Below are 27959 nucleotides of genomic sequence, written 5' to 3'. Positions count from 1 at the left end.
ACCGTACCTTGTTGTCGAGTGTTGGAGGTTGGGAAGCGAAACGCTGCCAGGCCCGACCACTCGACGAAATCGCTTGGCTCCTTGTTGTACGGCTCTCTGTTGCAATAGGGCGAGCGAGGAGGCGTCCGGGAGGCCTCTCGGCGATGTTCGACAGGACAGAGGTTGCCGGGTTTCGCGGTGTTGAGCATTACCGGCGAAAGGGGAACGCAATCATCGAACGGGAACCTCCGGGGCATTTCATCGTCTGGGTTGATCCACGAGGACGAGAAGTAATGCTCCCTGCTGTCGAGACGATACTGCGAAGTCGATGCGACGGGGACGCATGAAGGCGTGAGCTCGAGGAAGTGATGGCCTCTGCTCGCGGGAAAGCGATGCAGCGCTAGATCGGACGATCTTCGGAACATGGTATGGAGTGTGATTGTGCAGCGTATGTGACGAGATGGAGAGTGTTGGCTGGATTCTCTCGTGTTTTGTGACCTCTGTCTCGCTCTGTCTTTGTCTCAGTCTTGTCTCGCGTCGTCCCATCCTGTGCCATCCTCGAAAATACGAGTTTCGTATTGCAGCAGAAGTGACGCAGACTGGGCGAGAGAGAGAGAGAGAGCAGCGAGGTTGACAGTTGCGGCTGCCCTCGACGGCCGGCGACGGGCGTGAATGATTCTCGTTGCCCGTCCTCGCTCCCTTCCCGCTCTCCACCTCTTCCGCCGCGCGCGTCTCGTTCTACCGCACACGAGCCCTATCTTGGACTCTATCGAAATCTCCGACGGGTCCCAACAGCTCGAGAAGTATCGCTCACACGAAATCGAATCTCGGCGTGCAAACCATAATCGCCCTCTCCAGCTCTCCCTGCGCCTCGCTCGTCTCATCCGCACCCGCAGGCTATCCATCTCGCCGACCACCTATCTAGCTCGCCGTTGTCCAGCGCGCGCTCGTTGACGAGTACCTAGATCCAGCCCCGCTCGTCGCACCTCGTCCGGGTTCCACCTCATCGCCCTCCTTTGCGCTTCTCGCTCTCCCATCTCACTCGCTTCCGAGTGCACTTCGTTTCAACATGTCTGCCGCACCAACATCCTCGTCAGGTGCCGCCCTGCCTCAACCCACCCAGCCCGAGAACTGGAAAGACAAGCTCAACCTGCCCCAGAAGGACACCCGCCCCCAAACCGAGGATGTCACCAACACGAAAGGCAACGAGTTTGAAGACTACTTCCTCAAGCGCGAACTCTTGATGGGCATCTTTGAAGCCGGCGTGCGTCTCCTCTCTCGCTGCTCCTGCAACGCACCCTGACCACCGTTGCCCCCTCCCTGTCTACAGTTCGAGAAACCTTCTCCGATTCAAGAGGAAGCGATCCCGATCGCCTTGACTGGTCGAGATATCCTCGCGCGTGCCAAGAACGGTACTGGCAAAACCGCCGCCTTCATCATCCCGACCCTCGAGCGCGTCAACCCCAAGGTCCCCAAAATTCAGGCCCTCCTCCTCGTCCCGACCCGAGAGCTTGCGCTGCAGACTTCGCAAGTGTGCAAGACGCTCGGCAAACACACCGGTGCTCAAGTCATGGTCACGACCGGAGGTACCACCCTCCGTGACGACATCATGCGACTGTCGGAGACGGTGCACATCCTCGTCGGTACACCTGGACGTATTCTCGACCTCGCGGGCAAAGGCATTGCCGATTTGAGCGCGTGCCCCATGTTTGTCATGGACGAAGCCGACAAACTCTTGTCCCCCGAGTTCACCCCCGTGATTGAACAACTGCTCGCGTTCATGCCGAACCAGCGTCAGGTCATGCTCTTCTCGGCTACGTTCCCTCTCATCGTCAAAGACTTCAAAGTCAGTTTGCTCTTTAGCATTTCGTCCTGCCGTGTTATGGTGATTGACGTGTCTTGGCTTCTCGCGCGAACAGGACAAGTGGATGAGCAAACCCTACGAAATCAACTTGATGGATGAATTGACGCTGCGCGGTGTGACGCAATACTACGCGTTCCTCGAAGAACGCCAGAAAGTTCACTGCCTCAACACCCTCTTCTCCAAGGTACGCAACTCGATAGCCGCTACTCCACCGGCATTAAGCAGCAACAGAAATTGACATGAGTATCTCTTGGATGGTTCCACAGCTTCAAATCAACCAGTCGATCATCTTTTGCAACTCGACAAACCGGGTCGAACTGTTGGCCAAAAAGATTACCGAACTGGGATACTCTTGCTTCTACTCGCACGCCAAGATGTTGCAGCAACATCGCAACCGTGTTTTCCACGATTTCCGCAACGGTGTCTGCCGCAACTTGGTCTGTTCCGGTCAGTCCTTTTCCATCCTACTTCCTTCAAGTGTAGACTCTCGCCTAATGTCATTCTTTTTTTGTGTTCAATACAGATCTCCTGACTCGTGGTATCGATATTCAAGCCGTCAACGTCGTGATCAACTTTGATTTCCCCAAGAACGCCGAGACGTACTTGCACCGTATCGGTCGTTCGGGACGATACGGACACCTGGGTCTGGCGATCAACTTGATCACGTACGAGGACCGGTTCAACCTGTACCGAATCGAACAGGAACTCGGGACCGAGATCCAACCGATCCCGGCCGTCATTGACCGGAGTCTGTACGTTGCTCCTGGAACCGAAGAAGGAGAAGGAGTTCAGCAGAAGCAACAACCGGCAGCACCACAGCAATCGCAACAGACGGAGAGGCCGAGTGGTGTCGGTGGACACGGTATGAAAGCACCTCAACAACGACAGCAACCGCTGCCGCAACCCACTCAGCAGCAGCCATCACAAGTGCCTCCCTCGTCGCAACAGCAGAACGGTCAACCTCCTCAATTCCAACAACAACAACCACAACAACAGCAGTACGCTTCTGCTCCTCACCCTCAACAACAACAGTACTCGCAACGACCACCTCAACAACAACAGTTCCGTCAGAACGGTTACCCTCAACAACAAGTACCGCAGCAGCAGCAACAACAGTACCAACAGATCCCCCCGCATCTCCTGGCGCAGTATCAACAACAACAACAGCAGTACCAACAACAGCAACAACCTAGGAGACAGCAAGGTGGCGGACAGGCTCCTGCGGGTCAGCGATGATTCCTCAGTTACATAGGGACTGCGCGAGAGAGGGTGGTAGCTGGGAGATGGAAGTAGGGGTAGATTGGATGAGGGAGGGGAGAGATAGTTCTTGCCCCCTCTTGTTGGAGGATACGCGAGCTTATGCAAAATTCAAGATGAAGATTTGTTTCACCAATCAACACGACACGACACCAAACACCATCAGGTAACCCATCCGATGTGATCGAAGACACACAAACACCGCACATCGACCGCTTCCGCTTCCCCCTTTCTCGACGATTTCAAAGACATTCCCCCAATTCGACCTCTCGGCTCCCTCGACCGAAGTTCCTCACGCGCGCACCTTTTTCTTTTTTTCCCCGACGACTCGATCGATGCAACTTATCGACTGTACATGAATGAATCGACTCGACTTTTTTTTTTTCCTTCTCGCTGTTTACTCTTATCGCTCTCGCTTCCCATATACCCCACCATGGCTTTCTTTTTTTCTCTCTCGCCAAGGTTCTCGATCTCGTCGCTCTCGAACACACAACTATTCCACCACGCGCGCGCATTCAAACCTCTTTCTCTTCCCTCTTGGTCGAGGCTCCACACACTTTCACTTTACCGATGTCGAAATCCATTCTACCGAGGAATGTCAAAAAAATACTCTCAGTCGTCAAGGGGGAAAAGGGCACCAACCCGAAAACAGCAATGCGGAACCTACTTTTTTTTTCGTCGAAAATCCGACATTCGTCATTCGGTCTTTGGTCCGTTTCACCACGTCTACGTCTTCGATCTCTTACATCTCTCTCTTCCTCTCGCATGGTCAAAAATCTGTTCAGTCAATGTCAAAACAAAACCTTCTTCATCACGAATTCAATACAAATCTTGTCGAAGCTCGCTATCAAAAGGGGGGGAAAGCGGATGAAGGGAGAGAGGGTGTGCGGCAGGTGGGATAGGAAGACGTGCGAAAGAAGAACACAGAAAAACAGAAAAAGAGAAAAAAAAAGTTTTTTTTTTTTTGGGAGGAAAGGTGAATCCGGATCATTGGATGGTGATGCTCGGGAAACCACAGAGACCGTATGGAAGGGGGTATCAAAAAGGGGGGAGAGGAAGTAAAAAGCAACAAAGATTCCTTCAACATGGTGTTTTTGCCGACTACGCTTTTCTCCTTCTCTCTCTCTTTCTTTTTTCGGTATCTTGATTTTCTCCCATTTCACTTGGAATCCTATATTCACTCCTCATCTCTCAACCTTTCGAAATTTTTGGGTTCGACGAAGAACTGTATGTTTGCGACTTTTTCGTTGTGGAGAAGGGTCTGCTCAAGTCTCCCTTGAATCCAAAGACACCGCCAGTAGCAGGCGCAACAGGACTCGTTGAAGATTCCCTCGCTCGGAACTTGACGACAAGAGGTTCTCGAACGCAGACCCCAAGTACGTGTACAAAGAAAAGAAAAAAAGCCCGTTTACATTCTGTTTGCAAGGTTCCGAGCAAGCAAGGACAGAGAGATCGTAGATTAGTTGTTCTTTGCATACAAAGACACAAGGAGGGGTTCAGGGAGCGACTAGCGCTTTTAACACAACATACAAAAAGAAAAGATGACCCAATGCGACCAGAAGAAATCGTGACGAGAATGTACCAACCCAAGCAAAGTAGAGAGAGGGAGAGAGAGGTATGTGCAGAGAAAGCGAGAGTTTGATGCAACCTGGGAGAGTCAAGAAAAAGGGAACGATAGGGTCTGTAAGGGTTTTGGAGGTGACAATGGCGACTATGTACACGCGTTTGAAGGAGAAGAGATCCGAAGGTCCAAATAAGGGTCGAGGAGAGTGAGTTGTATTCATGCGAAGAGACCGAGACCGGAAGCGGACGAAGTTGGGGAAGAGACTGGAGTGCGACATGTGACCGTGGTTGACCCCTCTGGAGTTCCGATCGAGAGTTTTTGCAATCGACGACGCGAGAGCGATTCGAGTCGACGTTGCGCGAGCGGCGAAGTCTGCGAGAACGAAGGCACCGGTTTCTCGAGTTGCAGTGGAGAAGGCGAATCGAAAAACGAAGTCGAGGAGAACGTCGACAGGCACGCGGTCGTCGGTGATGGCGTGCACGGTCCTTCCGTCGATTCGGTCGCGAACGAGCGCAGAGACAAGTTCGAGTCGGAACCACACGGGGACGATCGGCTCGAAGGGGAAGAAGTGGTCGAAGCGGAAGACGAAAGCGAAGGGACCGGCGACCCGAGCGGGTTACGTTCGACTGTTGGTAGCGCAGTCAGGTTCGGTAGCGAGCGCGACAGGCTCGACGAAGCGGTTGCGAGATCGAGACTGATCCGTCGAGCAAAGATGATGGCCGAAGGCGAGATCGGCGACGACTCGGATCCGTCGGATTCATCCTCCCAGAGCGAACCGGTCGGGTCGGAGAACGAGCTCGGCGAACCCGGTAGCTCTGGCGAGGAGAACTCAGGCGAGCTCTCCTCGCGGTAGAAATCAAATAGTCCGAGCGAGTTGGACATGCTCGCCGCGCGCGGTGGCGAACAGCTTGCCGAAGTCGTCCACGAGTTCTCGTCGACCCCATTGCCCCGTCCTCCCGACTCCTCGTTGAACGCGTCGAATGTGAATTTCGAGAAGGCGCGGATGCCCGGTGATCGTCGCATCGGAGAGGAGGAGAGCTTGGTCGGCGTCGGAGTGACCGGCATCGGCATGAAGATGGGAGCGGCAGGGAGAAGAGGAGCGGTCGGGGTCGAAGGCGATCCAAGTCCAATGTTTGTAGCGGTTGAGAGCGTGAAGAGGTGGTTGCGACGGCACGAAGCGAACGTCGCATCGAGCGGAGAAGGCGGGGCGCGTTTTCGGGGGTTCGAGCGCGCATGAGGAGGTGGTGGCGGCAACAGCTCGAGCGTCGCGCGCACTGGGGTAACTGGAGGCTCGTACGAGCTCATACCCGACGACGAAGGCTGTCCGAGGTGGATCGCGAGAGAAGACATATCAAACTGAAGTCCAGACGACGGTCAATCAAGGTTGGAGCGACTATGATGACGGACAGATCAACTCACTGTTGCGAGATTTGACGCGACTTGAGATGCGCTAAAGAAGACAGAGAAGATCGCTTGTGAAGGGCGAGAGGGCGACGACTTGCGACGCGTTGAGAAGGATTTCCGTTTGTGCGTTGTATGACCGGCAGACGAGGATGGAGAGGATAGAGCTTGACTCGTGTCGAGTCGAGGAAAGAAGAAGCAAGGAGAAGCGGTCTGATCCAAGAACGAAGGAGACGCGAAGAGAGAGCGGGGGGACAAGCAGCCACGAGCGAGAGGTGCAGGAGCGGGTCCCGAGTGAACGATTGTACTGCCAGGACAAGGTAACTTTGTAGGCGCATTGTCCCGTTCGATCAAGCTTCTCTCGGCAAGAAAGGGGAGATCAGACTCGGCGGAATGAGAGCCGGAACGGGAATTGCGGCAGAGGGAGATCTGTGCAGGAACCGGCACAAAGGCGCGATTGCGCAACCTTCCCTTTCTTCCTCTATCGCTCTTCTGCGGTGTGGGGCGACGTGCCTTCTGCAGCTGCATTCTTCTCGGTAGCTTTCCCTCTCGAGGCGTCGCATACCTTGCGAAGGCTGCTCTTCCATGTTTCCCTTCCCCCCACGCATTGCGCATGAAATTGACACTCTTGATTTGCCCACTCTTTCCAATGCTCGCACTTGCGCTCTGATCCGACTGTGTATAGTGATTCTGATTACCCTCGTGCGAAAAGACGAGAACAAGGACCTGAGCGCAACGAAACAAATGGGACAAAGGGCGGATCGAACAAAGGTAGTAAAGGAAAGACTCGTGATTTCTGCGCTCGAGCCACCAAGATCTAATCATGACGAAAGAGACGAAATGTCAACTTTGTCTGGCAGACCCTCCCTTTGATATGAAGGGCGCGGATTTAAAGGTTCGACGTGTCGCGCGGAAAGAGCGCTAAGACTCCCGTCATGCGCCATTTCGATGTCGACCGCTTTAGAGAGCGCGACAAGGGGGAAACCTTGCAATGTTACGAGACGAAGCAAAGGCAGGACGAACCAAATGATGAGAAGGTGTTTCTTCCCGGCATCTGCTCTTTCGGCGCATGAAATGATGGTCGACACTAGTAGTACTTGAGACCCGCAGCGCGGGTCATGGGCTCCAATCCGACATGGGAACAGCAGCGTGAGGAAAAAGAGCGCTGCCAAGCGAAATGCAACGGAATACGACTCGGATCAAGCTCTCTCGACCCGCACGACGATCACAGTCGAAGTTCAAATCCCAGCACCTCCTCGGCGTGCAACATGGCTAAATTGCTTGCAGGATCTCGAGTGTCTTTTCTGAGTTCACGCCAGTGTCCCAAGCTCAGAAATATTGCCCGGCGCCGAAATAAGTCCCGTCGACTTCGTCGTCGCTGTCATCGGAACCGTCCTCTGCGAGCGACAGTGTCCCGAACCCGTCCGACAAGGCGGGAGGTGGGCGCGCTTGCAGTGGTGGCAAGCCCGTAGTGTCTGCTGAGCGTGTCGGCCTGAATGCAGGTGAAGCGGGAGAGTATGGTTTCAAGGACAGCGCGGGACGACCCGAGGGCAAACGAGCTTGCAACGTCTGTGCGCTCGGTATAGGCTGAAAATGCACCTGTGAATATCGAGAAGGATCCTGTCTGTCAGTTCAAGCGATCGAATAAAGGCTGAATCAACCTCGCGCCGACTTGCGCTGTCGTTGACTTTCTTGTACGCCTTGGTAAACGCCTGCACGCTGTCGACCTCCTCGGCGATCTTGCTCTTGCGGCCTTTCGCCGCACTCTTGCCCTTGTTGAGCTTGAACTTGTTGATCCCTTTGTCCTTCTCGGCGAGGTCTTCGAGGGATTTGCTCGCGAGTGCGAGCCAGCCGAGCGCTTCGCCCGTTTGCGACCGTTCGCCCATGTCGACTCCGAGCCACTTGTACGAGAGGGACAACGCGAGTTGACGTCCGTCGGACAGGTACCTTCGAACCCCGGGCGAGATCTCGGTCGCAGACATGTTCGACTTGAACAGCGAGCGCGCTTCGTCGTAGTGTGCGTACACCTGCAGGTGAAGCTTGGACAGCAGCGAAGGCGAAGGGTGTGCAGGCGGGAGGGGCGGACCGGGCGTCGTTGTCGAATGGGCGACAGAAATCGAGCGGGACAACAGTCGTCGGATTGCGAGCAAGTTGGCATCGGCGAGGCACATTCTACATACGAACGGTACCGGGGTTTGTGGACATTAGGAAAAAGGCTCTTTTGGATCGGCGAGAGGGCCCAGTGGCTGACCTAGAGAGCGCCGTTGCGGCATCTCGCGTAAATTCAACTGGTCTCGACCGGAGCGATTCGATTCCGACTGCGGCTTCCCATCGGGGAATGACCGTCTCGGCAAGATGCAAAAAGATGCCGCTCGCTCTACACAGCATGTCGGCGGCGTGATTGACCGTCTCGTCGTGAGCGGTGATGGCGGACGAAGAGACGGACGCCGAGACCTCGTAGGAGCCGAGGGCGGCAACGAGGACCGCCGACGCGTTTGCTAGACAGATACCATACGCTAGGAGCGTCGCGGTGAGCTCAAAGTGACTGGTCAGGCCGAAATGCACGATAGGTCAACGTGCTCGAACGCATAGTTGCAGATGGGAACGCACTCACAAAGAGGGCAGTACGACTCTAGTCCGTGCTTTCTTCAGCGCGAGAGCCGACAAGGAGGACTTCCAGGCAAAGTCTGCGGAAGAGGACGGTGTCAACGGATCAAGTGCATGTAAAGCTGGACGAGGGTGGGGGTCCCGACGCACACGGGTCGCTTGCGAGCAGCAGGGCGTCTGCCTCGACACAGCTCAGGATCGCATACAGGTAGGAGAGGTACTCGGCTATCGCCTGCGCGGCGAGGGGGCTCGAGCGTCAACTGGCGCTGCCTCGAACCGGAACCGGGGGGTACGAGCACTCACGCGCGCTGCTCCCGCCCAGTCTGCGCCTCGGCCGTCTGCAGTCGTGTTTTTCTTGGTTGCACGGAGCGCGGTGCGTACACGGGCTCGACTCGCATTCGCGTCAGCGAGGTCGCGCGTGTGCGAGTTGGTCGGATCTTGCAGCAGCTGGTGAAATGCGACAGCAGCCGGAACCGGTGGAGAGACAATCATGGCAGCTGCGCCACGCTCTGCAGACTGCGTCGAGCGAAAAGGCAAGCCCGATCCGACGGAGGCCGGGGTCGATGTTTGATGACGGATCGCAGCGATGATGCGGTTGCCATTTATCAACGCGCTCACTTCTTGCGCCGTTCTATGCTCAGCAGCTCAGTAATCGCTCGGAATCTTGTCCACCAGACACGCACCCTCTGCACCCTCCGAACGCCCCGTCTCGCTGCTCGCCTCGCTCGATTCCCCACCTCGCTCCACCTCGCCTCTCGCATCGATCTCCCAAGCAGCCTCCGCACAATGTCCACCGACAAGCAGCACAAAGGTGACATCACCAAGTGGGCCGGCAAAGACGGTGAATTCAGGCGCCAGCAGTCGACCTTCCGCGACTCGATCGAGAAGGGCGGCAAGTTCGCCCCCGAGAAGGGTCGTTACGTCCTCTACGTCTCGCTCGCCTGCCCCTGGGCGTGAGTCTCTCGTCGTGGCTTTGTCGCTCGCTGTCACTCAATGCTGCTCTGCTTTGTGGACCAGACACCGCACTTTGATTGTCCGCAAGCTCAAAGGCCTCGAGGACTTCTTCGATGTCTCGATCGTCCACGCTCACATGGGCGCCCTCGGCTGGTCTTTCTACCCTCCGATCCGCGGCGAAGACGGCGAGTACCCCAAGACGACTGGCGAAGTCGGTCCCGATGATGGGCTCGACGAGGTTGTCAAGGATCCGCTCTACGATGCCAAGTTCATCCGCGAACTGTACTTCAAGGTGGGAACTTGCTCTGCCATCCCTGCAGTGATGGGCAAAGCAAACTGATCTTGCCCTGGCCGCGGCCACACAGGCCGACCCTGACTACGATGCCCGATTCACCGTCCCGATCGTGTGGGACAAGAAGACCGAGACGATCGTCAACAACGAGTCGTCCGAGATCATCCGCTTCATGAACACAGCCTTCAACGACGTCCTCGACAAGCAGTATGCCGAGATTGACCTGTACCCCGAGGATCAAGCTGTGCGCAAGGAGATCGACGATCAGAACGATTGGGTGTACAACACTGTACGTATACAACCTTTTGGTCGTTGCACGTAAGATTCGAGGCGCTGACATTCATCGGGGAATCGTCAGGTCAATAATGTGGGTTTACGACAACGCGTCTCGCTCGAACGCACACGAAGGCTATGCTGAAGTTCCTCGTGATTGGCACAGGGAGTCTACAAGTCTGGATTCGCAACAAGTCAGAAAGCGTATGAGAACAACGTGATCCCTCTCTTCGAGTCTCTCGACCGCCTCGAATCGATGCTCGAGGGAGGCAAGGAGTTCATCGCTGGTGACAAGCTGACCGAGGCAGACATCCGTCTCTTCACGACCATTGTACGTGCGATTTGACCGTTCGTTCGCGACTTCGTATCCTATGCCCGCGCTGACAAGATTCCTGATTGCTGAAACTCCAGATCCGCTTTGACCCGTTCGTTCGACCCTCCCGTGTCGCATCTTTAAAGGCTCTTACTGATGCAGATCCGCCGAGAACAGTGTTTACGTGTCTCACTTCAAGTGCAACCTCGGAACGTACGCATCTGTTGCTTAATCCTTGTCTCGATCCGTGCCCTGACACGCCTCTCTCTCTCTCCAGCATCCGTCACAACTACCCGAACTTGAACCGCTGGCAGAAGAATCTGTACTGGAACTACCCTGCGTTCAAAGACACGACAAACTTTGAGCACATCAAGGTAAGCGCATCTCAATCGGTACCGTTTTAGCCATCTCTTATTCACCAGGACAATCGTAACGATCTCGCAGATGCACTACTTTACCAGTCACCCTCGTATGCCGTGCTGTTCTCTTTCTGCCCTGCGACCCTTCCTTGCTGACCGTTGCATTCGTTGACCTTCGAAAGAAATCAACCCGACTCGCGTCGTGGTAAGTTGCCAGATCATTCTCCAAGCTTGATAGCGCGTGCTGACACGCGATACATTGTCCCGTTCCTCAGCCTGTCGGCCCTACGCCTCCTATCGAATCCCTCTAAAACGGCGATTCTTCTATTGAACAGTTTGAAGTTTGAAATGCATAAAGTACAGCTTGTCTCGTGATTCGAGAGTTATGACGTCTGAACCGCTCTAGGTTGTGCACGTCAAAGGCTTCTCTTGCCTCAGCGCCGCTGTTTGAAAGTCTGTGCTATTAGTTTGTCGCGAACGACACGGTCTGCAAGGGGCGGTGCGAGCGGGATCCATTCGGCGACCTGGCCGACGGAACCGCGGGCCATGTGTTGTGGTCTGGACCGTGACCTCGGGTTTGATCTCTCGTTTCGGCTCCCACCTTTCGAGCCCACCATCAAGGACGCCGGTCTGCTCGAGTAGCGCCCACCTCGTCCGATCTGGGAAGCGACGATCCCAACGCCCCTTCTCGCACCGGCGTCGACTCGAAAGTTGACCGGTTGATTCAACTCTGATAAATTGCCGACCCTGACAATTGCGGATCCCGAGGTTCTCAAAGAAAACTTCGCCTGGAGGATCGATGCTGCTACAATCGGTACCGAGTCCGGCAGGGTCTACACGACGGAGGCCGTGGGCAGCTACGCTGCTCGTCGGTAGTCTCTTTGTGACGAGGGGACTGAGCGGAGCATCGAGTGATCTCGCAGGCCCGACTCACGGGCAGGATCTGCTTCGAGAAGCGCTGGACGGGGTTGGAGTGATACGGGATCCACCATTGGGAACAGTTGGGCGAAGGAATACGGCCGATCAAGCCGTCGTCGAGCTTGTTGCACGACAAATCGTATCAACCTCGCCTGCCGCATCCCCATCTTCCACCTCGGCACCGATAGCTTCGACCAGCTCTACGTCCTTGACGAGCTCGATTATTCCAATATCGACCTCGACCGTTCCCACGAGCTCAGCGACGCCGACGTCCAGCTCTTCCACCTCTACTTCCACTTCTTCGTCTTCCTCGTCTATCTCCTCTTCTGCTGCGATCCCTACCAGCACCGCTGTTCCGACTGGATACGAGCTGCCACAACCATTCGAGTGAGCGCATCACCAACGTCAGTCTCCCCCTCGAGATGCTGATACCGGACGTTGTGCAGTTCAACGTTGGGTACGAATTTCAGTGGTACCGCTTGCCCTTCTTTCTTTGCCACGTTTCTCGCCGATCCCGATTTGTAGGTTTGCGAGATGAGTGATCTGATAGTTCGAGTGGCTCGCTGACGATTCTGCGCAAACCCAGTGTGTCATGTGCACCTCTGTCACTCCTGCTCGGTACCTCGACCGGGTTCTTCCAGGCGCAGCGGTCACCCTATTCCCTCCTGCCCTATGTCCTGAACGCAACTTGTGCAGCACCGGCCGATGCATGTGCCGCAGTGATGGACAAATACGCGCGCCAGATCAAACTCGACAACACGTGTGGCGAGGATCTGTCGCAAGGGAACCCGCTCGCAGAAGAAGCGCTGGAAGGATTCCGCAACTATCGACTGTACCGAGAAGTTGGATGTCAGAAAGACAACTCGACTATGCCTCAGTACTGCTTTGTCGACGCTTCGGCCAACCCTGATCCCGACTCGCTGTACTTTTACTACCTCGTGCGTTTTCCCCCCCAATCCACGCTCTCGAACTGAGCTTCAGTTTGCTTACTTGCGGTACTGTGCCTGTAGCCGGAAGGGTCAAACTTGCCTTCGGGCACTATTGCGAGTTGCGATTTCTGCCTCGAACACCTCCTCGGCAGTTATGCGTGCGTATCATCCCTCAAACGATAGGAGGGATGAGAGTCAGAAACTGATTGTACAAATCGCCTGCACTGTAACAGTCGCTACGCCGTCAACTCGACGTTGCCCATCTCCCGGACGTACGCGTCAGGCCGGAGCGTCGCAGCTCTCGCGTGTGGACCCAATTTCGCGCCGATCGTGTCCAAGACAACGTCAGCGGCGGCCTGGGGACATGCGATCCCCTTTTCGTTTTTCTTGTTCGCCGCGACGAGCTCGATCCTGCTCTTCGCTTATTGAAAGGTTAACCAAACCTTGTATTATTTCGCCACCCTGTGACCGCCGCCTTTGTCGCTGGCTTGGCCCCCTCCTCGCTATTTTTTGTCGTTTGTTCTGTGCTATTGCATATTGCTCTTATATCGTTATTATCGGTTTTATACGGGTGACCCGGATCGAAGCCCACAAAAGTACAACGAAAGACCGGGTCTATTACATGTGCGCAGAGCTAGCGTCGATGGTCACGATGGGCCGTCCGACGAGAGAGATCTGTGCGTCGAACGCTCGAGAACTTGGAAGAAAGGGAAAAGGAACGCGTAGAATGCGGTGGAAACTTTCCCGCAAGTTTCGCAAAGTCGCTCACCAAACGTCGCGCGCCCTCTCCTCCTACCCCTCTCCACCTTTGCACATCGTCTGCAATCATGTCGTCGGAAACTTTTGGATTCCAAGCCGAGATCACGCAGTTGCTTGATCTCATCATCAGTGAGTCTACTGCCCTAGCCCTGCTCGTTCGCAACTTTTTGGAAACGGAACCTGCTCCGATTACCGCTCGCCACTCTCGCTCGCCGAAACTGTGTACTGACCTGACCATTCTCGTGACTCTCTAGACACTTTCTACTCGAACAAGGTGAGCTTCCGAGCCAGTCGCGATCGGGTTGCGAACAATCAACATCGTGTCCCCTTTCTGCCCTGCGTCTCGTCTCTTCCTCATCTCGACGCCCCGTTGCTAATTCCAGAACCTATCCTCAGGAAATCTTCCTTCGAGAGCTCATCTCGAACTCTTCCGATGCCCTCGACAAGATCCGTTACGCTGCCCTCACCGACCCGACTCAGCTCGACACTGAGAAGGACCTCTTTGTCCGCATCACTCCCAACAAGGAGGCCGGTACCCTCACCATCCAGGACTCTGGTATCGGAAGTGAGTCGCGCATACTTCCCACAGGTCCCCCCGAGTTTCGTGTACTGACCGGATCTCTCTCCTTTCCGTACCTCCTTAGTGACCAAGGCTGACCTCGTCAACAACCTCGGTACCATCGCCAAGTCTGGAACCAAGGCGTTCATGGAGGCTCTCTCCTCGGGTGCTGACATCTCGATGATTGGACAATTCGTAGGTCTCCCTTACTGGTTGTATCTTGTACCTCAAACGCGATGACTGACGATCAAAATTGCAAATCAGGGTGTCGGATTCTACTCTGCCTACCTCGTTGCCGACAAGGTGACCGTCATCACCAAGCACAACGACGACGAGCAGTACATCTGGGAGTCGTCCGCTGGTGGAACCTTCACCATCACACCCGACACGGTCAACCCTTCGCTCGGTCGCGGTACCCAAATGATCCTCCACATGAAAGAGGACCAGCTCGAGTACCTCGAGGAGAAGAAGATCAAGGACATTGTCAAGAAGCACTCCGAGTTCATCTCGTACCCGATCCAACTCGTCACCACCAAGGAGGTTGAGAAGGAGGTCGAGGAGGAGGAGGACGAGGAGAAGTCTGACGAGCCCAAGATTGAGGAAGTCGAGGACGAGGAGACCAAGAAGGACAAGAAGAAGAAGGTCAGTTCCGAAACGAATCACCTTTCAGGTCAGTGATCGAGATCTGACCGCTCTTGCTCCTTGACATCACAGACCATCAAGGAGAACGTCACCGAGCAAGTCGAGCTCAACAAGACCAAGCCCCTCTGGACTCGCAACCCTACCGACATCACTGGCGAAGAGTACGGCGCGTTCTACAAGTCGCTCACGAACGATTGGGAGGACCACCTCGCGGTCAAGCACTTCTCGGTTGAGGGTCAACTCGAGTTCAAGGCGATCCTCTTCATCCCCAAGCGTGCCCCCTTCGACCTCTTCGAGTCGAAGAAGAAGCGCAACAACATCAAGCTCTACGTTCGCCGCGTCTTCATCATGGACGACTGCGAGGACCTCATCCCCGAGTACCTCAACTTCATCAAGGGTATCGTCGACTCGGAGGACCTTCCCCTCAACATCTCGCGTGAGACCCTCCAACAGAACAAGATCCTCAAGGTCATCCGCAAGAACTTGGTCAAGAAGGCCATGGAGATGATCTCGGACATTGCCGAGGACAAGGACAACTTCAACAAGTTCTACGAGGCGTTCGGCAAGAACCTCAAGCTCGGTATCCACGAGGATGCTCAGAACCGTGGCAAGCTCGCCGAGTTCCTTCGCTTCAACTCGACCAAGTCGGGAGAGGAGATGACTTCGCTCAAGGACTACATCACCCGCATGCCCGAGCAGCAAAAGAACATCTACTACATCACCGGTGAATCGCTTTCGCAAGTTCGTGACTCGCCTTTCCTCGAGGTCTTCAAGAAGAAGAACTTTGAGGTCCTCCTCATGGTTGACCCCATCGACGAGTATGCGACCACTCAACTCAAGGAGTTCGAGGACAAGAAGCTCGTGTGCGTCACCAAGGACGGACTCGAACTCGAGGAGACCGACGAGGAGAAGGCTTCGCGCGAGAAGGAGTCGCAAGAGTTCGAGGACCTCACCCGCACGATGAAGGACATTCTCGGCGACAAGGTCGAGAAGGTTTCCGTTTCGAACCGTATCGACGCTTCGCCCTGTGTTCTCGTCACCGGTCAATTCGGTTGGTCCGCCAACATGGAGCGCATCATGAAGGCTCAAGCGCTCCGTGACTCGTCCATGTCGTCGTACATGCAATCGAAGAAGACCCTCGAGATCAACCCCGCCAACGCGATCGTCAAGGAGCTCAAGTCGAAGGTTCAGGCCGATGCTGGTGACCGCAGTGAGTTGCCACACATACTCGTCCACCCTGATTCATTCGAATTGATAGACTGATCATCCCCTTTCCTCCATCAGCCGTTCGCGACCTCGTTCACCTCCTTTACGAGACCGCCCTTCTCACCTCTGGATTCACCCTCGACGAGCCCGTCTCGTTCGCGAACCGCATCCACAACATGATCAGCCTCGGACTCTCGATCGACACCGAGGACGAACCGGTCAAGGCCGAGACTTCGGACGAGGCTCCTCCTCCTCTCGAGACTGCTGCCGCTTCCACCATGGAGGATGTCGACTAAATCTCTCTCACCAAACACACATCGATCCACCTCGTACACACCTTTTTTTCTCCCCCTTACACCGTCGTAAATCTCTCGTGTAAAATTGTATCCCAACCCTTTTCCCCTCCCCTTGGGTCGTTGAGCACTCGTTCATGGAACAGCTCTCGTAGTAGATTCTTCTAAAAATCGCAATATCAGTTTTGTGGTCCCCCAAACTTCGGCCTTCTCTCTAAGTATTGCTCGTTCGGAGAGGTGTAACAGTCCTGGATCGCGAATGTAGAGAAGCCCGGGGGGGTTTGTTCTCGTTCTTGTTCCAGAACTGAGGTGAAACAAGGGAACTCGTTTTTCTTCTTCGTAGCCTCGTTTACTGTGATACAGACTGCCATGAACGATGTTTCGCGATATCGCAGGTTCAATGTCATCGATAGCCAAGACGACGAGATGATGAGCCAAGCCACGTATTCGAGCTATTTACAGTACCAGTAGCTAAGGAAGTGAGTGGATCCATGATCATCGTGTGTTGAATGCATATCACGACCATCTGTGAGATTCATGCAGAGTATGGTATGCTTGAGCACCAATGGCGCAAGTCACAACGGGTTTCGCGGGCCCAAAGAATCAAATCATTTAACGATCCCCCAGTCGCTGCCGATGGAATAGGGTTCTCTTTCTCGACGTAGAAGAGATTCGTCACGATATCTTTGAGGAAAAGATATGTCCTGGAAATTGCCAAAAAGGGACTATGTACAGATTGTCCCAAGAAGCAACCAGAACGTTGATCTTTCTCAAAAGTGAATATTTCTCTAGTTCTTGCTGTGTGACAAGAAAATCGACAGATCGTCAGTGGTCTGGCCGCATGACACGCAGGAGACGAAAGAAGAGAGAGTAAGAATAACGTACACCAACGAGACGACACTGGAGGAAACAAAAAGGAGCGTCAAGTTAGCACTTTTCAAGATATCAAAAGAGGTTACGAGCACGTACTCTTCGTCGGCGAGTTCGTGCGTGAGTCCGACTTTCTGCCCTCGAGAGTGCTTGACAGAAGAACCCCAGACCATTGCGTACTGCCAGGGCACAAGCAAAGATCGTCAAGAAGCGAATAAGTTCAGCGATTGCGATCGAACTTACCTTGAGTTGCTTCGAGATTTCCCTGAAAGAGCGCAAAGATCGAGGTCAGGAAGGCGCAGACGGCTAGCAAGTTTCGACTCGACGTACTTGTGAATCGAGTTACAGAAATCCTCGACGGTGCAGTGGGCACGCTTGAGAACGACGGGTGCGGTGTAATCAGGTTGTTTGCCTTTGGGCTTTGTGTACACTCGCACGAGGTCAAGCTTCTCCCACATAGTCTGAGCAACACAATCAAGGTGTCAGTGCAAGGCGACAGGCGAGACAAAGCGGAGTTTCCTGAAGAGTCATACCTCGATCATCTGCAACACGACGAATAGTGAGCAGGGTCGTCAGGTGCATCAAAGTACACCAAGACACGCACCTCGTCAATGTTGAGCCAGTCCTTGGCAGAGATCGGCACAGAGTTGGGAATCCGGTACAAGAGGTCGAGTTCTTCGATCGAGATTGCGTCTGTCCCAGAGCATCTTCCAAGGTCAACACCTGAGCAGTATGATTCACAGCAACAGACGTACCAATCTTGTTGAGGACGTAGACCGCAGGAATGTAAACGCGTCCTCCTTCAACGACATCGATGAACTCGTCAAGAGAGGGGTCACATCGAATGTGAACGTCACAGTTTGCCATCTTGTATTCTTGCAACACGGCTTTGATCTCGTCGGCGTCCAACTTGGTGAGAGGCTGAGTGTTGGTGATGGCGATTCCTCCCTTGTCCTTCTTCTTGACCGTGATCGCCGGAGGCTTCTTGTTCAACCGGATACCGAAACCTTCCAACTCGTTCTCGATGATTGCTTTGTCGCCTAGAGGCTTGAGCACATCGAGCACAATGAAAATGAGGTTACATGTCCGAGCGACTGCATACCGCCGTCAAAGAAAGGTCAGCCACCGCGATAGAGATCCGCAGTCGACGCCCCCAGCACGCAACGACTCACCTGCAATGACCTGCCGACCTCGTCCTTTGCCATCTTTCGCTCCTTCGATGATACCGGGCAAATCGAGAATCTGAACTGGAGCTCCGTGCACAGTCAAAGTACCGGGAACGCTGCAGAGAGAATCGGGGTTGATTAGCTTGTGAAGCCATTTCTTGAAACACAAGATCAATCCCACAACTCACGTCGTGAGGGTTGTGAACTCGTCTGTGCGGTAAGAAGCGGTGAGTGACAATCCCGAGCAATGTTTTTGTTAGGAAGAGAGGGTAGACTCACAAGCGGCAGCAACGGATTCAGTTCCCGTCAAACCACTCATCAAACTCGACTTTCCTACTGAAGGGAATCCACTGTGACACATATCTCACCTAGATCAGCTCTCTGAAATCTTTCAGGATGGGCTTCTCATGATGTGGTCACTCACATGAATCCGACCGAGGCGATACCCGTCCTCGCGACATCGAAACCGACACCTGCTCCTCCTCCTCCCGAAGTAGGGGTCAAAAGCTCACGCTTGAGCTTGGCAAGTTTGGCTTTCAAACCACCTGTTTTGTGTCGCAACGCAAAGGAAGGTCGAGTCAGTTTGCGGTACCTTTGGGAAGAAGTGGACCCGTTTCAAACATAGGAACATGGAGACGAACCCAAGTGATGAGAGGTGGCTTTGTTCTTTTGCGTCTTGGCCTAGAGAAAAGAACCAGGAAGGACAGGAGCCGAAACGGTCAGTTTCAAGTCGAGCAGATTTGGATTGTTTCGCGCGGAGGTCGAGATGAGCTTGAAATGCTGGATATCGCTCGACCTGGTTTGTCCTATCCTCTGGGCCTGCTACATCCTTGTAATGTCCAGGCATCAACGAACACTCTGCTGTGAGCGCTGAACGACCGACGACTGTTCCACCTCATTCATTCCCCGCCTTCACTTGCTCGTGACTCTCCCGTTCGCTGTCTGGCATCGTATCTGGTCTGATTCTTGAGCAGCAGGATAAGATCCGATCAACCCTTACCATCCTGAGAGAAACGACAGATGAAACCTTGATCAGCAAATTGTTCCGAAGGAAACAAAGGCCCATATCGGGTGCAAGTTTCGTAGGTGTCGAATTAGAACTCACTCATCTTCGATGGCCTTGATGCGGTCGACTAGCGTTCCCGACATGGTGACTGGTGAGAGAGAGAGTTTTCGGGTTTTTGATCAAACAAGAACGTCGACGAGTGACGGTTTCGGGATCGAGTGGGTGCTTGGCCGGCTCCGAGAGTCTCAGTTCAGGGTTCGGCAGCGCAATTGAACAAACGGGGCGTGCGTAGCGGTCCGAGATAAACGCGCCAAGTCGACAGGCCAAAAAATGACGATTCTCATCGTTAACTTTCTGGTCCGGTTGTCACGCTTTTTTCTCTTGGTTCAAGGGTTATGATTTGCAATGGAGTACACAGTACAAGACGGCCAGGCGGAATACAGCAGATCCCGGAATATTGCGGATGTTTCGCTCGTGTGTGAACGGCTTAAGCGGATTCGGTAGTACCGTTCATGAGCAACGGGTTGGGACTAATATCGGATGTACCTGCAAAGGAACGCATCGGATTGAGAAATCGTCAGTCTCAACAAACATTGGGAGCGATTGCAATAAAAGCCTCAGCTCGCTCACCCGACAGCTAGGATCGGGAACCCGCTCAGCAGTCCCAGCCAAAAGAATAGCTGCAGATGCGTTCGTCGCCGAGCAAAGTCAGCCTCTCACAATCCATGTACAGTCTTTTTCGAAAACAAGCAGAGGTGATTGTACTGACGTTGCCGAGTGCAGGGTAATCCCGGAACAGTTTGATCCGACCAATGATGATCAATGGCAATTGAGCCATCTGTGACCGCAGGGAAGCGTCAAGATCTCGATCGGCGTGAGTGTGAACCCAAGTCAGACTTGCCTGCATGACAAACAGATACATCCTGATCTTCTTGGTCACGACTGCCATCAGCAATTCATGCTGGGGATACACGGATACGGAATCAGCACATATTCTCATCAATGCGGACGCATGGGGACTGGTCAATCTCACCACGCAGGCCGAGAGGAAGAATGTAACGAAAGCAGCTTGAAATTTGGAAAACTTGTAGGTCGTCATAGTCGATGTATACACATGCCTCAACAGAAAAGTGTGCACCTGAAGGATGACCAAGGTCAGCGAGAGCGTGACTATCGTATGACAAAAAAGGCGAGCGGTACGGACCGGGACGTTCCATTTTCGTGAGAATTCGTCGAATGTTGTACTGTTCCACCCTGTTGCTCGCTCGATGGTCAGAGAGAAGGAGCAAGGCGAGTGGTCACTCGGAAACAACGTACAGTCCGAATAGAATGCTCGATCAGAGAATCTCGTCACTTCGGCAAACACGTTACAGATGCACCTATTTTAGGCACGGGAAACAGTCAAGCATAGCTCCCCTTGGCACATCTCAAGACGGACAGGAATGAACGCACTCGAAGATGATGAAAAAGATCAATAGGTAGCAGCAGGTGAACGGCACAGCGAGATCGAGCACGGATGCGACGAAACTCGACTCGCCAGCGTACGGCATGACTGGCAAGATGGCGTGCTCGACGATCAGGATCAGCAGGGCAAAGGTACCGAATGTCGCTGCCGTCTTTTCGAGGATGTACAGTGGCCGGATCCTGTGTGGTTTGGGCAGCAACCAAGTCAGTGCAGCTTTTGGCGTTTCAGTCTGAACAGGGACCAAACTCGGCAAGACTTGCGTTTTCGTACGAGGGTATTCGAGCTCATACACGAGGGTCGGAATCAACAGGTAATCGATGAAATTGAGAAAGCTGACGTTGTTGGGGAAGCTGTTCTGCTGAGGACCACTACTCGTCAAGAATTCTTTGTCTTCTGCGATCGCCATCGCGAGTCGACTAAGCTCTTCCCGTGGGTGCCAAGTGAGAGTCTCGATGCCTTCGCGTGGAGCGTCACCTTCTCGAACTGGCTGAGGTGCAGATAGCGGTTCGTGTCGTCGAGCTTGAGAAGTTCGATGGTGAAGTACCGAACTTTCTTCGAGCACCGCCGCTTCGGCCGATGCGAGTTTGTGCGCGAGAGGAGGAGTCGCCAAATTCGAGGTCGATACGGAAGAGTCCGAAGAAGTCGTGACGCCGGTATTGGTCGGGTTGTCGCGTACTGCGATCTCCCAATTCTCGCGGGCGATCCGTTTCGCTTCTTCCCATCCTCCCGGGGTAGATTCTAGGATCTTTGCGAGTTGTTTCTCGTGTCTTTTGACTGCACGCAATTTCTCGGATCTGGGTTCTCGCGCCATGTCAGCCCTGCGAAAGTCTGGTTGGTCTTGTTCTCGTCGCGTGACATACAGTTCTCCATTAGTTGCGATATACGAGTGCGTCTTCATGAGCATACTCAGAGTATGCAAAGTGAGAAAACCCGACTGAACCCACGGCCATTGACTAGCGTCGCAGAAGCGATCAACTCGACTCGACAGGGTAGCGAAAGCAAGTGGGACGTACCGATGAAACGTCCATCTCACTGCAACGGCGAGGAACGCTGCTTGACCGATGTGTTGCAGGACAAGTCCCGCTCCGTGGTATCGTATCCAACCGGACAAGATCAGCTGCGTCAATGCGCTCGCGTCAGTTTGGGCATACTCCGATTGGGTCTGGTCGGAAGAGCAGTCGAGCATACCTTGATAAATGGGACGCATAAGAGTGTGCTTGATACCATGACCGCATCGCTGATGGCGAGATTGAGTCCGTCTTCGCTGATCAGGTCGGCAAAGTCCCAGCGATACAATCCACCGTTCTCCTCGAGTTTGCGCATGACACTCCTCGTCGCGGCAGTTGCGAGGACGATCCAAAACAGAGTCCAGAATCCTCTGAAGACATCCTGAGCGGACGAGAGGTTATCCCGATCGAAATGTGAAGTTCGCGGAGTAAAGTGTGTACGCCGGGAACGCTTCGTCTTGATCTTGCTCGCATCACGATCTCGAGCTGGAATCGGTTGCAACAGGAGTGTACCGGTGGTCGGATCCGCATGAGATCTTATCGCTGAGGCCCCGACGTGAGTAACCCTAGTGAGATGTGGGGGATTACGACAACTACGTGAGCTACAACGAACTGCGCCATCGAAAGCTAGTCAGATGGGGAACGTACGTTTCTGATACTGCTCTCGTTCCCCTCTTGTCGGTCGTCGTGATTGTAGTGGTTGCGATAGGCCTGAGAACCGAACAGGGGTCAGACAATGCCAATGTCGAGCGCTCTGGCGACCCTGCTTGGTGCTGTACGGAGTATCCTCGGATTCGAGACTCACTCTCCGTCAGTATCTGATGCGCTGCCGTCTGTTAGCGAGTCTGATCGAATCGTTCGTGGCAGTGCTGATTTCGCCGAAACCGCCGTGTTGAGTTCATCCCGTACGGTTGTAGCAGGTCCAAGGTCGGCCATCAATGTCACCCGTTTCTTCGTCGAGTTAGGTGTAGTCGCAGCGTGAGAGTATAAGGAAGACGAGAAGTGTGATGGATGACGGTGGTCCTTCACCGCCCGACGAGCGGTTACGATCTCTCGGCAAGACACAGTATTTCGAAATTTGGCTGAACCCTTGTCCATGATGTCTAAGAAAGATCTTGATCGGTGAGGAAGATAGCTTTTGCAAATAATTTCGGCCAAACTCACTCCCTGGCTCTTCCAGGACGACCGGACGATGTTCCATCCATGCTCCGTGTCTGCATTGTATCCTGTCCTTCCATCCTTCGTTCTGCTGCATTCCACGACGCAGGATGTCGCCCTTGCGGCATATCTTCGCGCTGGCGAGGAAAACAACATGCTCGGTGGTGAGCGATTCCATGCTGCCGACCGCTATTGATGAAGATTCTTCTTCTGTCGGAAGATGTTCTGACTCGAATGAATCACGGCCGCATCCTGCGGAGAGTTTTCCAACATTCTCCCTTGTTGCGATTTTGTTTTGTGCAGAACCGCTCAATCACAGTTCCCCTTTCTCGACCAACCTCCTGACTTCGATGGCTTCCGCCATCAATTCTCGCACCAAGTCTCCTTGTTCGTCATCCTCGATCTCTTCCTCGGCCCATTCAATTTCTCGACCTCGCTCATCGATCATGCGAGGTTCAGAGAGGAATCGCACAGGTGGGAGTCCGTTGATGCCGATTCGAGGTTGGCGGGCGGCTGGGACTGGGGTTGAGCGTCGAGAGGACGACAGGATCGTACGACCGAGAGACGAAGTAGTGAACGGCAGCAAAGCGGACGAGGAATTGCGAAGCGCTCGAGTGGGAGCATTCGATGGATCGAGGGGAAACCGGGACGACTCTTTCGAATTTGCTGAAGCTGATGCAGGTCGCTCGAAATCGATCGCAGCTGAATCGAGAGACGGTGCGACAGGAGGTTTTGTCGAAGATGGCTTCTCGCGAATCGTCAAGGTCGACAGCAGATCTGTTTTGAACGTTTCCTTCGCGTCCGATTTCTGTTGTTGTGTTTGCTGTTCCTTTACGAGGGCGTCTGTCGACTCTCTAACTTGCTGCCTTCGCTTCTCGACGTCTTCGAGAAGTTCGTTGCCTCCTGTCGGACCCTCTTTCGCAAGCAAGGCCTTGATCCAATCACTCCTGGCCCGACACCTGGTAGAACAGTACGGCCCTTTGTCCTTTGCGCCTGTCGTTGGTCTAGCATCAAACAGGCCTCCACCGTGCAGTTTGAACTTCCCCTCGAATCGTCCTTCCGTGTCTTCCCCTTCAACACCCGTGTATTCTGTCGAAGCGCGGTTGCTACAGCTTGGGTACGGACAAAGTGCCTCCATATGTCGTTCGACGACAAGATCTGCCCAACTTGTCGGATCGAGGAATTCGAGAGATGCTTTCAACGTTTCGAGACTGACTCCCGGTACAGACAAGCGTTCGATCCATTCAAGTTTGCGTGCGAGTGAAGTCGGAGAAGCAGTCGAGATCGCTCGAGATGCAGCAGCCGAGTGAAACGAATCGTACAGCGATTCCTCTTCGGCGGTGGTGGATCGTGGGGTGGTCGATGTCGCGACCCGAAACGAGGTCGGGATCGCATGTGATGCTGGTAGCGCTGGCATCGGATTGACTGCGCGGGTTGATACACAGTTTCGAAGTAGTCAGATGCCGAGACCCATCAGGCATTCCGATGAACCAAGTTCGCATCAGGCATTTCTTTGCTTCTGTTTCGCTCTCAAGAGTTCTGCCAGATGTACTGATTTGTTCATTCCAAAGTCTGAATCGACGACCAAGGGCAGTTTCCGAATATTCACAGACAGACTGATTGCGAGAGTGTGGAGTAGATACAGTGGGTTGGGTGGGGGAAAAGGAGCAGGAAGAGTGAGGACTGAGGCAAAGGACAAGGGCGACACAGCTTGAGGGACAGAAGCACGAGAAGGAGCGACTCAGAAGAAGATGCGGTCAAGGGCGTCGCGGAGCTTTTTGCGCTCGTATTCGGACGCCAAACCGTTCAGCGAGTGCTTATCGTGTTCCGAGTCGTGGTGAGGGGGGAGAGGAGGAGGAATGATGCGTGGGAGCACGTGAATCGCTCCAGCTCGGGCGGGGAAGTCTGCAAAGACCGCCTTGATCGGTGCAAACGGATCTCGACGGCCAGGGCAGAAGGTGGCGTCGGACGGTCCTCTCTCGTGTTCGTGGTGATGGTCGTGGTCATGCTCGTGGTGATGAGGTCGAACAGGGAAGACGACGACACTGCGCTTGATTGGGCCCTTTCCTCCAGGACCGGGACGATAGCTCACGACTGCAACTTTGAGAGTCGCGTTCGCATTGTCAGCCGTGAGCAGCGTAGGGAGCTCATAGTGGGTAATGTTGCCTCGGCAGCCGGGCCCAGGATGCTCGTGAGGAGGGTGAGGGCGCTCTCCGCGCGGTCCTTTGGGAGGAGGAGGAGGACGCTCTCCGCGGGGTCCTCTGGGAGGAGGAGGAGGAGGTCCGCGCTCATCGCGATCGCGCGGTCGTCCAGGGAATCCAGGGATTCGCCACTCCTTCGTTTTGAAGGACTTGGGACCAAATTCACGAGCGGGAGGTGGCGACTCATGGATCCACTCGAGCGGGACCTCGACATCAGTCTCGTGCGAGGTGGCAAAGCGGTGCACGGATGACGAGCCCGTGTCGTTCTTGTAAAAGTCGCTGAAGAAGACTGTGTTTGGTACGACATGACCAGCAAGAATGTACTTGAGGACCTTCTTGGCGAAAGGGTACGGCAAATGGAGGCCGGCGAGAATGCCAGTCCTGAAGAGACAGAGTCAGCGAGTCGCTGAAAGGATCGGGTGGATACTGCCGGAGCTTACGGGACACGGGCATAGGCCAAGTTCGACGGAGCAAAGACCGTGTACTCCTCTAGTCCTTTCTCTTTGACGAGCTCGTCCACGAGGTCCTCAGCGACAGCGGCGTACTCGAGGTCACTCGTGTCTTGATGAGCGTGTGGCGCGGCGAGAGCCTCATCGAGACCGACTTTTTGAAGGTCCGAGGTCATCGAGGAGAAGAATTGCGGGAAAATGAAGAGTTCATTCAGCGGCCCGAAGGGAGGAGCAAGCGGGCCCGACACGAGGTGGATGACACCATTCTTGGCGAGGATGGTGGGTCCACGCTTCTCGACGTAGACATTGAACCGGATGGTTGGGTGCGGGAAAGGGCGCCAATCAAGCCCGGGACGAACGTTGATTCGTGAATCGTCGAGGAGAGTAGCGAGGGTCGAAGAGTCCGCCAAATCGTGGGCCTGCCGACGACCCGGTACGACATGGTCTGCAGAAAAATTGAATATACGCGTTAATGCCGAGCCAATGCGATACAACGGACGGTTGTCGTACTCACACTTTCCGACATACGAGATGATCTTGCGGAAGATCTCGCGCCTCCTCTCCTTCTCTTTGTCGTCTTTGTCATCGCCGTCGTTATCTTCGGAAGCAAGTTCTCGCAGGCTTTCTGGCGAAAGATGCTCCGAGTGGAAGACATGCGGCACGTGCTCGCGTGACAGCTCATCGTCTTTGTGAGCATCACGCGGTCCTCCGTGATGGTGATGATCGGGACCATGACCGCCACGACGACGAGGAGGCGTCAAAGCTTGATCATCGGGAGCTAGAAGAGTGATGTCTGCAGCAGAGAGAGTATGAGTTGACTTGTTCTTCATTGGAAGTACGCGATACTGTGGCTCACCGTCTTTCTGGAGGTACTCCTGTGCGTCTGACGAGAAATTGACTAGCCAAGCAAGCTTGTGCAACGGCAGATGAGCCGGATCGTGCTCGTCAATGACGGTCGGTGCGAAGCCGTCATGCTCGTGCTTGTGATGGTGAACAAGAGAGGCGTTGACGATCTCGAGAATGGTCAAGTGCGAGAAATCGATGACGGGCGCGGGCGGGTGTCGAGGGAAAGGACTCGGGATCGAGACGGTGTCCTCTTCGTCCTGGCCGAATCGAGCATTGCCGGGAGGGCTAGGACGCTCGCTGGTTCCCTCGAAGGGGATCTTGAAGGCTGCCTGAATGGTCTCGAAGTCATCCGTCGAGAGATCGGGGAGGAAGGGCTGCTGCGCGTTTTGACCGCCGTAGCGCTGCGGAGCGGCAGAGACGATTGCGCCAGTCGCGAGAAGCGCTAGAGGTGTCTGCAACCTCATGATTGACTGTGACCGCGAGTGTCGAGACTGAGTCGAGACGAGAGCAAGAGAAGAAAGAGAAGAAATGACTGCTGAATAAAATCCGTCTGCATGTGGAGCTCCTTATCCGGGTTCGCAGTCCGTCCAAAGCTCGGCATCAACGTCAAACGGCTCGCGATTGCGCGTTCCGAACGTACACGACAACTGCACGCTGCTCATCGCTGCATCACCTCCCCTACAAACTATTACAATTGCCTCCGGATGAAGCTGCTATGACCCTGGACGGAGTCAGCGCGTCAGCCTCCGGCACCCTGGCCGAGCTCATTCTGGTTAACCTCAGCAGGCCAGGAACCCTGCGTCAGTTCAGAACCATGCTCTCGTTCCTGTCGGCTCAACTGCGAGTCGGACGAGACAAGGCGCAGCAATCGCAGCAGTCGCAGCGGTCAGAGTCGAGAACACGCCTCTTGGACGTCTACACTCATCGGATTGCCATGATCCTACGTAGGGCACTATGTCTACAAAACTTTGAGAACTTAGACTTAGCAGCGGAGGTATCCGAAACGAGTGCGAGAACCTTAATACAAACTCACATCGAGGACATGCCCGGACCGCCGCCGATCCCATCTAAACGAGTAGCCATCCTGCACGTCAGTCTTCAACTCTGTGACGCTGGTCTTACGACCAGGTATCCTCCTCAACACCGGTACGAGCGGCAAGCTTGCGCTTGATCCAAGCTTGAAAGGTGCTGGCAAAATGTCGAAAGTCTGCTTCACAAGCAAGGCGGGGAGCGCAGCAGATATTTACAACTGCGAGAAGAATCGTCCTGTCAGGGTTGGGGTCTGCGCAATATGGGGCACGAACGCGATGGCGTCGGTGGACCTTGTCCCTCGATTTAGGCTCTTGACGCCTGCGTTCGGCACCCGAAACGACGATGCATGACTACCATGCGACCTTGCGATGCGGCTCAGCATCAAGAGCGAGCGATCATATAGCAATACTTGCGGGCACAGGGCATAAGTCGGGCTTAAATTCAACCTCGACCTCGCGGGACGTGCCTTCGGCAGATAGCTCAAGATAGCTGAAACAGGGGGGCACAGAGTCTCTACTGAATCGTCAGGCGAAGAGGATTTGAGGTGAAACTTGCAGTGGCTCTCTAGTTGCGCTATGGTAGGCGCGTAT

The 27959-nt window shown here is 54.4% G+C and overlaps 10 protein-coding genes across 10 annotated transcripts; 4 read left to right on the top strand and 6 right to left on the bottom strand.

The window, feature by feature from the left end:
- Window positions 1–1048: 1048 nt before the first annotated feature.
- DHH1 (DExD/H-box ATP-dependent RNA helicase DHH1) lies at window positions 1049–3079 on the top strand (the record flags this gene model as incomplete). The annotated part of the gene is made up of 5 exons (XM_076681166.1): window positions 1049–1243; window positions 1310–1825; window positions 1899–2027; window positions 2110–2290; window positions 2367–3079. The coding sequence occupies 5 exons, from the start codon at window positions 1049–1051 to the stop codon at window positions 3077–3079; spliced, it is 1734 nt and encodes a 577-aa protein (XP_076531729.1).
- A 1801-nt stretch (window positions 3080–4880) lies between these two features.
- On the bottom strand, window positions 4881–6014 carry JCM15063_006489 (uncharacterized protein; the record flags this gene model as incomplete). The annotated part of the gene is made up of 1 exon (XM_076681165.1): window positions 4881–6014. The coding sequence occupies one exon, from the start codon at window positions 6012–6014 to the stop codon at window positions 4881–4883; it is 1134 nt and encodes a 377-aa protein (XP_076531728.1).
- Window positions 6015–7394: 1380 nt separating this feature from the next.
- On the bottom strand, window positions 7395–9164 carry JCM15063_006488 (uncharacterized protein; the record flags this gene model as incomplete). Its single annotated transcript, XM_076681164.1, has 6 exons — window positions 7395–7664; window positions 7742–8237; window positions 8317–8610; window positions 8680–8752; window positions 8823–8904; window positions 8976–9164. 6 exons carry the CDS (start codon window positions 9162–9164, stop codon window positions 7395–7397), a joined length of 1404 nt encoding a protein of 467 aa, XP_076531727.1.
- Window positions 9165–9458: 294 nt separating this feature from the next.
- JCM15063_006487 (glutathione S-transferase family protein) lies at window positions 9459–11174 on the top strand (the record flags this gene model as incomplete). The annotated part of the gene is made up of 11 exons (XM_076681163.1): window positions 9459–9625; window positions 9690–9918; window positions 9992–10207; window positions 10277–10285; window positions 10358–10522; window positions 10603–10616; window positions 10682–10717; window positions 10782–10878; window positions 10949–10973; window positions 11046–11068; window positions 11139–11174. The coding sequence occupies 11 exons, from the start codon at window positions 9459–9461 to the stop codon at window positions 11172–11174; spliced, it is 1017 nt and encodes a 338-aa protein (XP_076531726.1).
- Window positions 11175–11662: 488 nt separating this feature from the next.
- JCM15063_006486 (uncharacterized protein) lies at window positions 11663–13139 on the top strand (the record flags this gene model as incomplete). Its single annotated transcript, XM_076681162.1, has 5 exons — window positions 11663–12168; window positions 12228–12302; window positions 12368–12719; window positions 12792–12868; window positions 12944–13139. 5 exons carry the CDS (start codon window positions 11663–11665, stop codon window positions 13137–13139), a joined length of 1206 nt encoding a protein of 401 aa, XP_076531725.1.
- Window positions 13140–13537: 398 nt separating this feature from the next.
- On the top strand, window positions 13538–16172 carry JCM15063_006485 (uncharacterized protein; the record flags this gene model as incomplete). Its single annotated transcript, XM_076681161.1, has 7 exons — window positions 13538–13598; window positions 13724–13743; window positions 13866–14034; window positions 14114–14223; window positions 14293–14670; window positions 14743–15880; window positions 15955–16172. 7 exons carry the CDS (start codon window positions 13538–13540, stop codon window positions 16170–16172), a joined length of 2094 nt encoding a protein of 697 aa, XP_076531724.1.
- A 785-nt stretch (window positions 16173–16957) lies between these two features.
- On the bottom strand, window positions 16958–19208 carry RBG1 (GTP-binding protein RBG1; the record flags this gene model as incomplete). Its single annotated transcript, XM_076681160.1, has 14 exons — window positions 16958–16967; window positions 17055–17069; window positions 17139–17218; window positions 17283–17304; window positions 17370–17500; window positions 17573–17581; window positions 17644–17732; window positions 17795–18133; window positions 18212–18321; window positions 18394–18415; window positions 18485–18555; window positions 18630–18750; window positions 18847–18886; window positions 19206–19208. 14 exons carry the CDS (start codon window positions 19206–19208, stop codon window positions 16958–16960), a joined length of 1062 nt encoding a protein of 353 aa, XP_076531723.1.
- A 490-nt stretch (window positions 19209–19698) lies between these two features.
- JCM15063_006483 (uncharacterized protein) lies at window positions 19699–22619 on the bottom strand (the record flags this gene model as incomplete). The annotated part of the gene is made up of 14 exons (XM_076681159.1): window positions 19699–19741; window positions 19842–19891; window positions 19981–20049; window positions 20113–20172; window positions 20245–20349; window positions 20416–20465; window positions 20529–20590; window positions 20664–20855; window positions 20937–21470; window positions 21537–21629; window positions 21690–21793; window positions 21865–22249; window positions 22332–22394; window positions 22489–22619. 14 exons carry the CDS (start codon window positions 22617–22619, stop codon window positions 19699–19701), a joined length of 1941 nt encoding a protein of 646 aa, XP_076531722.1.
- A 535-nt stretch (window positions 22620–23154) lies between these two features.
- JCM15063_006482 (Rtr1/RPAP2 family protein phosphatase) lies at window positions 23155–24258 on the bottom strand (the record flags this gene model as incomplete). Its single annotated transcript, XM_076681158.1, has 1 exon — window positions 23155–24258. The coding sequence occupies one exon, from the start codon at window positions 24256–24258 to the stop codon at window positions 23155–23157; it is 1104 nt and encodes a 367-aa protein (XP_076531721.1).
- A 324-nt stretch (window positions 24259–24582) lies between these two features.
- On the bottom strand, window positions 24583–26801 carry JCM15063_006481 (uncharacterized protein; the record flags this gene model as incomplete). The annotated part of the gene is made up of 4 exons (XM_076681157.1): window positions 24583–25423; window positions 25483–25936; window positions 26006–26284; window positions 26348–26801. 4 exons carry the CDS (start codon window positions 26799–26801, stop codon window positions 24583–24585), a joined length of 2028 nt encoding a protein of 675 aa, XP_076531720.1.
- Window positions 26802–27959: the final 1158 nt, after the last annotated feature.

Source organism: Sporobolomyces koalae (genome assembly GCF_050403365.1).
Source record: "Sporobolomyces koalae JCM15063 DNA, S_koalae_JCM15063T_v1_ctg57, whole genome shotgun sequence".
Lineage (NCBI taxonomy): Eukaryota > Fungi > Basidiomycota > Microbotryomycetes > Sporidiobolales > Sporidiobolaceae > Sporobolomyces > Sporobolomyces koalae.
The sequence above is the reverse complement of the archived record's forward strand: the minus strand, read 5'-3'. Positions and strand labels throughout refer to the sequence as shown.